This window comes from Propithecus coquereli, unplaced genomic scaffold (assembly GCF_000956105.1).
Source record: "Propithecus coquereli isolate 6110/MARCELLA unplaced genomic scaffold, Pcoq_1.0 Scaffold50, whole genome shotgun sequence".
Taxonomy (NCBI): domain Eukaryota; kingdom Metazoa; phylum Chordata; class Mammalia; order Primates; family Indriidae; genus Propithecus; species Propithecus coquereli.
In genome coordinates this window covers 1070419-1081653 of record NW_012150841.1, presented here as the reverse complement: position 1 = coordinate 1081653, position 11235 = coordinate 1070419, and the positions used below count along the sequence as shown (strand labels likewise).

The 11235-nt window shown below is 32.9% G+C and overlaps 1 protein-coding gene across 1 annotated transcript in view; it reads right to left on the bottom strand.

The window, feature by feature from the left end:
- The window catches only part of PPP1R12A (protein phosphatase 1, regulatory subunit 12A), a 212931-nt gene that overhangs the window by 62146 nt on the left and 139550 nt on the right, over positions 1 to 11235 (bottom strand). Inside the window, exons 9-11 of the mRNA XM_012656311.1 lie at positions 8082 to 8206; positions 1822 to 2037; positions 485 to 579 (exon numbers count right to left, since the gene is read on the bottom strand). Of these exons, the coding sequence (XP_012511765.1) occupies positions 485 to 579; positions 1822 to 2037; positions 8082 to 8206 (436 nt within the window). The remainder of the gene's footprint in view (positions 1 to 484; positions 580 to 1821; positions 2038 to 8081; positions 8207 to 11235) is intronic.

The following is an 11235-nucleotide window of genomic DNA, read 5'->3' as shown; positions in this document are numbered from 1 at the left end:
AGTCCCAGCTACTCGGGAGGCTGAGGCAGGAGGATCGCTTGAGCCCAGGAGTTTGAGGTTGCTGTGAGCTAGGCTGATGCCACGGCACTCACTCTAGCCAAGGCAACAGAGTGAGACTCTGTCTCAAAAAAAAAAAAGAAACAAACTAAAATGTTGACAATGATTAAGTAAGGGCTTTTCCTCTCTTCTTTTACTTTTTCTAAATGTTACAAATATTTAGAGAAATTGTACTAGTTTGTGACCTCATCTCTTACCACTTTCCCTTCACTCTGTTCCAGCCATAATACCTTCTTTGCTATTTTATGAATATACTAAGTCTGTACCTCCTCAGGACGATGTGCTTGGTATTCTATCAGGAATACCCTCCTTCTCTTCCCACAATACATATCCTCACATAATTACAATAATGCTCATGTATTAACTCTGATGCTAGATAATAAAAGATTTTATGGTGAATGAATAAAGCAAATCATAATGAACCTACCTGTTTTCTTTCTCTTCAATGTCAGAGGTACTGGCTAGTCGTCTTGGTATTGTAGGTGCAACATAGGCAAGCCTAGTTCCTTTACTATCTTTCTCCTGCACAACAGGAGAGAAAATGGGTGAAAATAAATCTGTGTACTGATTATAGGGACTGCTAAAAGTATCAGAAAAAGGTTATTCAACAATGTATATTACATAGCCATCACAGTTTACTTTATAGTATTTCCACAGTTCCTAAACTCTAAAATTAATGTCTATTAGCAGTCAGGTATTACACATGCACTAAAGGATAACTTGCTCAAACTCCTTTTCTTTCTCTTTTAAGTCTAGAATTAGATAATATTTTAACATAAGAAAGGAAAAAAATCCTCCACGTTTTAATGATCTTTTCTAAAACTTCTATAATAGATACGTAGTGTCATAAACTAAAATATCATTATTTATTCCAGAGAAATAAGGTCTCAGATATGGTTTACTGAGAAATCCCATTTATGTTATACAAGCTATTCACAACCTTGATAGTCTATGTTCTAAAATATATCAAAATATTCAAAACAAAAATTATTTAAATTACATTTATCCAAATACGGTTGAGAATGTGTAGCAACAATGACACTCGGATACATTCCTGGTATACTGCTATAAAATACCTGGAAAACAACTGCACAATGAACTTTTTCTAAAAAGCAAAAATATTAAAGTTAATCAACCAGAAATTTCAGCTCTGAATTTCTGATACAAGGAAACATTCTTAAATAGAGAAAGAAAACTATATGGAAAAAAATAATACAAGCACTAAAAATGCAATAGAAATAATCTAACTATATAAAATAGCATTGAATGAACAATGGTACATCCTATTTGATACATTAATACTGCCTTTCAAAATATAGTTATTAAAACTACTTCATTAAATTGCTTGTATATATCAGATGAAAACGCTGGTAAAAAAATTTCAGATTTTAGATAAACGTAACTTACGAGTATACTCACATTTTAGAATACATGTGATCCTAAGTTTTTTAAACTTCAGAAAACTTACTGAATCATAATAAATAAAATAAGCCTGCTCCTTAATACATTTTACTGTACATTCTCAAGTAAAATAATAGATTCCTTTAACTGAATATAGTCCTTTAATTTATGTTTTCGGCAACTAAATGTGATCTTTCCAGTACTTACAATTAGATTACATTTGTTTTATATAATTCATTAAATTGGGTGAATTAAGTTGATACTTAGATACAAGATATCTAGGAGAAAATCCACTAGGATTTGATGTTCCTGAAAAAGAAATTATTAGAGTCTTTATAGAAACCAGATTGTGAAATAGATTACCTTTTCTTTATTATCCAAAGAGGAGGAAAGTCTGGGACTTGAAGCTGAACGTATAACACCTGCAGTGTCTTTTTCTTTCTGAGCCTCTTTAGATGCTGTGATTTCAGCAAGTGCACCATAACTGCCAGTCTTTCTAAGCCCTAATCTCCAAGATGCAGGAGACTCATCTTTTCTCTCTTCTTCTTTGGGAGAAATTTTTGTAGTTGAGGTTGGAAACTTTTTATTTCATTTTTTTAAGGAAAGGAAAAAAGAATTATTAAAACTAATCCAGTCAGTCTTTAAGTTAGAAACAATAAGTTTACAGATAATATGTCTAAAATTATAGTTAATAGTCTCAGGAGGAAACACTTTTACTAGGTAGGTTAATGTCTTAGTCAAAAATGTAAAGATCTAAAAATGAAAAATGAACAGACTCCCTTTCCAGAGGTTAGACTTAAGAACACTACACACTTTATATCACACAGAAAAATTATGATGCAAATACAGAAAACAAATGAGCACACCATAAGGACTTAAAACCATGCATCTTTGGAACCAATTTATATTAAACTTGTTATGTTGTAACCTAATATGAATTCTTGCACGTAGAAATGCCTCACCATAGATTTTTCACCCTTACTGGGCACAAGAACAATGCCAGTTTTGCGCAAGCCCTGCCTCCATGATGCAGGGTCTACTGATTCCACCACAGGCATGATAGGAGCAATGAAATCATACTAAAGCCAATTAAAATAAGACAGGTAAAGAAATAAAGATTTGAAAGCATGAAAACAGAGAAGGGAAGTCAAGAACAAAAATACTTTTTTATTTTAAAAATAATTTTATAATAAATTGAAGCCCAATAATTGGGTAATGAGCCAATCTTTGAAAAACACTGGGAACAAGTTCTAGATTTACCATGAGATAATCTGAAAAAAATATAATAAAGAAACTTCTAAAACAGTTGAAGGCATATAGAGTAAATAATACTACATCATGTGAATGAACAAACTATGGCACATGAATTTTGTTTTTATCCATTTATATACTCTAGTTAAAAATTTTAAATCCAACAATCAATAAAAAATAACTGATATTTTCTAACTGTAATACTTAATTTAATAATATTTTTAATATCACGGCCTTAATTTTACTGTTTGATTTTTCCACCAAACATTAACTTCAACATTTCAACTAAAAACTAATTTTATGTACAAGTACTTATTCCATTTTTAGGGCTTTCCAACAGCCCTAAAAATGCAACATCTGTTATCTTTAACTAGTTCACTTCATCAACTTCACTTGCAGAACTTAAATATTCAACCACAGTTAACTATAGATTGGTGAATATAGCAGTTAACTAGTTACTCCAAGTATACGGTATTAATAATTTTAAAAAAATCAGCCAGGTGCAGTGGCTCACACCTATAATCCTAGCACTTTCAGAGGCCAAGATGGGAGGATCGCTTGAGGCCAGGAGTTCGAGATCATCCTGGGCAACACAGCCAGAGCCTTCTCTACAAAAAATAAAGAAAATTAGCCAGGCAAGGTGGCGCATGCCTGTAGTCCTAGCTGCCTGGAGGCTGAGCTCGGAGAATTGACTGGGCCCAGGAGTTTGAGGTTACAGTGAGCTATGATGATACCACTCTAGCCTGGGTGACAGAGCAAGACCCTGTCTCAAAAAACAAAAAATCCTTTCTTCCGTATTTATTTATTGCCAAAGTTTGCTACAATTAGAAGGTTAATAGAGCTTGTTAAAGTCCCCATGATACTTAGGGGGCCATATCACAGACAAAACTGTCATAAGATACCTCTGGTACTTCCAGTAATTTCTATCAGTAGGGTCTAAGCATTCCTCAGTTCCCAAAATGTATACCAAAGTACTCCAGGGAGCCATAACAAAATCACAGGAACTCCACAGTATATTTTAAAGGCTTGAGAGAAACAGGGTGACATCTCTTGGACACTGTACAAACTGCCATTTTAAACTTACTTGCACCTAACTACTTAATACATGAGACAAATGGATATTTCTTTTGGCCAAGTGGCACCGTGAAAAAAAACTACTGAAACACTAGGGGCTCCAATGACCAACAAAGTTTGGAACCTCTGTAATATCCTATGCAATATGATAGGTTTTGAGACAAAGTGCTTATCCGACTTGTGAGTTTAAAGGTCTAGACTCTAAATTTTAGGCTTGCAGATCATAGATAATACATAAATGAATGAGTGTCATTGTATTCCAAAAAAACTTTAGAGACAATGAAATCTGAATTTATGTCAGAAAATATTCTTGCTTTGATTTTTTTCTCCAACGATTTAAAAATGTTAAAAACCATTTTTAGCTTGTGGACTGTACAAAAACAGGTATGGGGTCAGGTTTGGCCCACCAGCCATAGTTTGCCAGCCCCTGCCTTACTCCTCCACCCTTGAAAACTGGAAACAAATGTTTTTCCTCAATGATAAAATAGCCAGATAGCTACAATGAGCCATGACTGCCCCACTGCACTCCAGCCTGGGCAACTGAGTGAAACCTTTTCTCAAAAAAATAAAATAAAATAGCCAGATAGCAGATAACATTTACTGAATGTTATAACAGAAGCTAATATTTAACAAATGTTTACCAGTATCTGCCCTAAGTGCTTCACAAGGGTTATCTTGTTTAAACTTTACAACAACAAAATACTATACTTTGGTTATTTTAGAGTTGAGAGAAATGAGGCAGTAATATCAATTTTGAAATGGGCAGGGTTTTTTTGCCCTGTTATGGCTGATATACTCTACTCTGCCCAACATGAATTTGGATTCAAGTACTAGTTTATATGTTTAAAAGCAACTTTAATTTTTATTTGGTACATAAATAAATCAACCTTTCTGAAATACCTGACACGCTGACTACCACACAAATATTTTTTTCCCTGGGGCCACGGTGCTTTATTAAACAAAACAATACTTTCTAATTTGTTATTTTTTATTGTTTTCTGTGCATGAGTTATATGCAACACAATCCACATTTTTAGAATTAAACTGTCAATATTAATTATAACAATAAGAACATCAACAGGTTAAGATTTTCACGAACCAACTGCATGGTTTTGCTTCAGATGGCCCCAGGCTCAAAACTAGCCTGAGTTAAATACAACTCATATAGCATTCAATGTGTTAGCTATACCTCTTCCCAGAAACTCTCTTTTGCTTTTATAACAGGAGGCTATCTTGACATCCTCACTTTTTTTGACCACCCCTTTTCTAGAGTTTTTTTTTTTTTTTTTTTTTTGGTTAATAACTTTTCGTGTCCTACTGCTGCAACACAAGCACTTCGAGAGTCTGCTCTCCTATCTCCTATCTCTTTCTACTTTCTTCTCCTGGAGGCTGGGAGTAGGGTCTTTTCTACTTCCTCAAGCTAAATATTAATTGTATTCAGCTTATTCTCGAATTTGTTATTCTCCAGTCCGACTCCTAAATTTCCAGTCCCGAATTTCTGTTTGCCTGTAGAATGATCTATGTATATAAGATTGGAATTGGAACTTGAAATTCAACATGTCTAAAATCAAACAACTTTACTTACAAATCATCTCTTCCTCAGTTCCCTGTTTCTGTTAATACCACCGTTATCTCTTCAATTCCTTATGTTTTAAACTCCACAATCATGCTAGACTTCTCTGTCCTCTTTCTTCTCATAAATTGTCAAGTCTCTAATTCTCCTCCCCTCTCCTTTATAAGCCTATGCCACTTCCCTAGTTTATATTCTTATCATAGTAGGCAACTTCAATGACTTTCTAATAAACCTTTTCACAATCAGCCTCTCATCCCCAAATATATCTGTACACTGTTGCCAGAATAATATTCTATAAAGAATAATTCTCTCATCGCATTGTTCAAACATCTTCCATGATTCTCTACTACCTACCAAATTAATTATAAATGTACTACACTAGGAGTGAAGACATTCCACAATTTGGCTCTACTTTTCCTGTTTTATTTTGTGTATATATATGCACCTATAAATCAAACTGAACAATCTGTTTTTCTTGCCAAACACTCCATATTACTTCCACTTGCTCACACTGTTTCTCTTCTCTTCCTTTCAACAAATTATACATATCTGCCTTCTCTCTCTGTTGAAGTACTACCTACTTATTCTTCAAGATCTATCTCAAATGTTCTAGTCCTATTACCTTAAATCAAATACAATTTGTACTTTTAAATCATAATGCTACATCTGTACACTTCTATTGGCATACTTCATAAACCCACAACACATAGCAGTCTTTTGTGAGATTATTACAGTTATTAAATTGGATTCAATTAGCCAGAACACTTAATTCCAAAAAAATTCTGAATTTTTACCACCCAGTAAAGAAAACAGGATTTACATTTAATTGGAATATATACCCATAAGAAGAATAGGTAATCTGTTTTAGTGATCAAAACAATACTTATTTTGACTGGAGAGTTACATAAACTTATGGTTAGTTAACAAAATCAAAATTGATGGTTTAACAGATAACATCTCCACAAATCATCAGCCTGATCTTACTGTTGCAGAAACAGTTCTTCAATTTCAGCTGAAGAGTTAAGAAATTAAGCAAAGACCATTTAGGCTAGTTTTCAGCCCAGGGCTACATGAAGCAAAATCCTGCAGTTGGTTCAGTTTTGGAATACATAAGGTAAGATAATTCATTCACATAGTTTCTTGATAATCAAAGTATGTACCAATGAAACCCATACATTTCTGTCACTAAGAATTTACATTATTGCTTTCCTTGGGAAGTGTTTTAGAGGAGAATTATTACTACCAGTACAGATGTTTAAAAAAATTCTATAGTTTATGGTTTCAAAAAGGTCTACATTTCAACCACTTAAAACCAAGTACAAATATTAGCAAGACTGACAATACAATAGAAACACTGTGAGAATTTAAAATCAGTCCTTAAATCCATGCAAACCAAATAATGTCAGACAATCAACAAAATAATAAGTCCAAAAGCAGAGACCCGATAACCAAATACAATGGGCAACCCTCAAGTGGGCCCTTTATTTTAAAGAACAGACAGCTAGAAAAGACATTACTAGAATGATAATTGGGGAAATCTGAGTATGTATATTAGTTAACATAAATAACAGTATTATGTTAAAGTTAAATTTCCTAAGTATGATTATTTTACTGTGGGAATGAAGGATAATGCCTTTGTATTTAGGAAATACATACTGACATATTTAGGGATGAGTGTTATGACTGCAATCAATTCTTTAAGGGTTTTGGGGAAAAAAGTGTGGCTGTGTACAGAGAGGAAAATGAGTATGCTCGTTAAAGGTAAGTAAGGGATGATGAAGAGAACCCTTCAAAAAGAGACCAGTAGATCAAACCCCCTGCCCAACAAACCCTTAATCTTTAATTTGGGCTAAAAGGAGGACAGGTTCTAGAGAAGCAGGGAGAAAAGGAAAGCCTTTAAAGAGATCAACATGCTAGTTGGAAAATTGCTTTGGTGGAGAGAAGAAGTGAGTGGGATGAAGAACAGATGGAGAACAGAAAAAGGGAGAAGAGGAAGAAATGAAACTAACATTTTGGGAGCACATTTAGTTACTAGCCAGGCTCTCTCTTTCAACAAACCCTTACAATATTAATTTTCTTTGTTAATTCTGTTTTGTTTTGTGACAGATAAGGAAGATAGTAAATAACTTGCTCCAGGTGAAGAGGTAGGGGCAGGAGTTGATCTCTGGTTGTCTGACCTCAGAGATCATGCTCTTACTGGCACACCATAGTTGCATGCCTAGTGCTTTGTACTATAAGTTAGAAAATCTAAATTCTAGTTCTCACACTGACTCGTGATAGTACTTTTTGTGCCTTACTTACCCATGTGTGAAATTATCAACATGCACCTTTACTTAATGGAGATAAAGGATATAAAACCTGAGTTTCTCAAAATAAAAGTTCAACATAAATAAAAACTACCATAATCACTGGTTTTAATATTATAAAAATGTTTATCTATCATTTATTTTTACCTACCAACTATATGTAATGTTTGTTAACAATCAACCATAATCAACTATCAACTGTAATATCAATTGCAAAAAGGATACCTCCCCGTCAAAAAGACTTTAACATGGTTCAGAGGAAATTTCAGTCAAATTAAAAACAGAAAAATATATTTCTATTCTAAAATCTTAAATATTTCTGGAATAAAATATAAAAATTCAGAATTGTTTCAATGAGTTAGTCCAAATAGTACTTAAATAGAATATATGTATTTTTAGCACACAAAATTTTGGCTTACCTTTTTAATAGGTGATGTAGGTGTTGCCTGACCTGATGACACAGTGGGTGTTGTAACAGCTACAGGAGCTGCTTGTGTGCTACAAGTGTTGGCATTAGTTACAGATGCCATAGGTTTTGTCTTATCTATTAAATGAACAAAAAATTAAGAGTCAAGATTCTATAGGAATTTGGTTGCAATGGTTAGGAAAATATTCATTTATATTCTATTTTTGTTTTAAGATTTTGTTAAGTCTTTCCACATTGCTATGTGTTTTCACAAGAGGATTTTTCAAGTTTCTAGAAACATCTCTAGGGTGTATGCTGAAGTAAACAGTTAAGATACCATGAAAGACACACAACGAAGCTTCTGAAAATAACAAGCACAAATAGAACCTGATTTCTGTACTTTTATAATTAAGAAAATTTTAAAAATTTAATTAAGATTTAAAATTTTAATACATGAATGCAATGTAACTAAAAAAATGAATAATAGCTATGCAATTTTCTAATGGATAAATAACTACTATTGCTGATCTAAAATGGACTGCTTCTCTTTATTCTGGGAAATTTAAAAGTGCTTTTAATAATCAGCTTATATTCCTGTCAAACAGTATGATTAAATGTCCCAAAAAGCATGCCTTCCCACTCCTAAAAAGTCTAAAGGTAAATGAGGACAATACTATCTTCCTGGAAAATAATCTACCTAACTGTGGAGAGAGTCACTGGACAAATATTTATTAAATGTCTCCATTCTTCAAGTACTATCCTAGGTACTAGGGATATATCATCAGCCAATGAAAAGACAAAAAACCTTCACTCCATGGAACTTATAGTAAGAAAATAAACAAAATAAGCCCCATGTACCACCATCCAACTTATTAAGTAAATATTGTTAATACTGTTGAAGTTTTTTTACCCATTTGATTTCAATGAAGAATGAAAATTTCAAGTTCTAGGGCGAAAAATCCTACAAGCAAAAATATACTTCTCCCTTTTCATTCCTTCAACTATCCTTCAAATTTATAAATTGTCTGAACGGCAATTAAAACTTTTGGTTGAGTTCTTATTTTTATCTGCGTTATAAGAAGAGAAGGAACAGTGAAGAAAATTTATGAAAAAAAATTTGACAAAATAGTTATTTTACGTCAAATAGTTTCTCAAAGAAACAACCTTACAAAACGTAGAAAAGGAAATGGTTTAGAAATGGTCAAATCAAGCTGCAGCTCTCTCTATAGTCAAATGGGTTGCTTTTTCAAGTTTGCCAAATACAGTATGATAAAGCCTGGTTAATATTAGAAGACTGACAGAGAAGGAACCACACAGCATTTACATGGATTAATTCTTGAGACTGTCAAATTTTCCTGGCACAACTGACCACTAGCAACAGGAAGAACAAAATTATCATAGTACAATGCTTCACAGGAGCATTTAAAGTTAGCTCAGTGAGAAACCGAGCAGAGGACAACTGGTATTAAATTCCAAACAGGGAACTAAAAATAATAGAATGCAATTTGATGGTAGTCAGTTATATTTAATGGAATAGTAGAGTTTAAAGAAGTATCCAGATCACGTAGTCCAATTCTTCTCATTTTATAATCAAGAAAATTTCAAGCAAAACACGTTCAGGTCTGCTAGTTAGGGGTAAAACTGGCCTAAAATTAAAGTCTTTTGTTTGTTTGAAATAGCTCCTTGGTGTCTAACACTCAACAGTATACAAGGGCCAATTAAGAAAAAAGTTAACAAAAACCTAGAAATCTATGAAAGATCTGCCTGGACTTCCAGTTCCTGAATTCTACTAAATAAATAGAAAAAGATGTGACATGTGAGTTAGGAGATCTGGGTGCTAGTCCTGGCTTTCTTGTGCATATGTGCATATAGTTTGATTTGTAATCACACAGTTAACTATACAGACTGGGAGCCAAGGCGTGTCTCCCAGGGAAGAGACTAACTACAAAAAAAAAAAAACTTTAAATACTTGCAAAAGTATCTGGATCGATTTAAATATCAGTACATCATTTTATCTTTCAGTTTTTGTAAAATGCACAAGGAAACAGTACAATTTAACTGAAGTGATTTTCGATAAGCATGTATATTGACTATATTTAAATTAGAAAAGTTTAACTTTATACAATTATTATATGAAAGCTAACAGTTATTACAAAGTAACTGATTATTATAAAGTATCCACTGAAAGCACTTATTACCCTAATTTTACAGATGAGAAATCTGAGATTAAATAAATTACCCACACATACAATTATATGCATGAACCAGTCTATGTTCTTAAACACTACGCATGCTGATTCTCACAGAATTTGTTTTTATAATTAGAAATATTTTAAATTAGCATATTATACAAATATAATGTTCAATGACTACCTATTGCTTGCATCCAATTTTATCCATATGATTATCTCACCAACGCAAAGGATATGTTGAGTCATAAGACCAACAATATGACAGCAACAAAGAAAAATTTAAATTCCTAAGTGACCAGAGTCTAGCTATTTATGAATTTCACAAACTCTTGTATATTATAGAAAAATTTACTTTTTGGATTAGTAAGCTAACAGAAAATAAAGGAATCCAAAACACATCACCTGAGCAACAAAGCTAGCCCGTTTATCTTATTTTTTAATGGGAAACAATTATCAGTATATTCCTTGACTTGTATTTATTTAGTAAATCTTAGCTTCTCATATTTTCTTAGAGGAAATATTTTGCTGAGTGAGTAAAAAGAAAATGACTCAAAGAGCTGCTGGTGTATCTAGAGGAAACAGATTCCAAGAAATTTTAGGGCTCCATTTGTCTTTACCAATGACCACTGAACTGGTCCTGATGATGATGACTTTTTTCACTGCTCAAAAATATTAATGGAAGTAGAATATTTTCTTCTGATAAATTTATATGCTAAAATGCTGGGTTACAAAACTCAAAGATGCAATATTAGTATTTCATGACATTCATTAAGTTTTGAGTGATTAACTGATGCAGATTAAGAAAATAAATGTTATTTAATAAAAGCAATTTGGTAAACAAAATCTATAAAACTGTGGGCCCACAGGAAAAAAAACCCACAGAAACCAGGTCCTTGATAGGAAAAAAAAAAGGAATGTAAGTTTTTATAGTGGCTTTGTAAAGCAATTTGGCAATATGAAAACTGGAAATGTGTG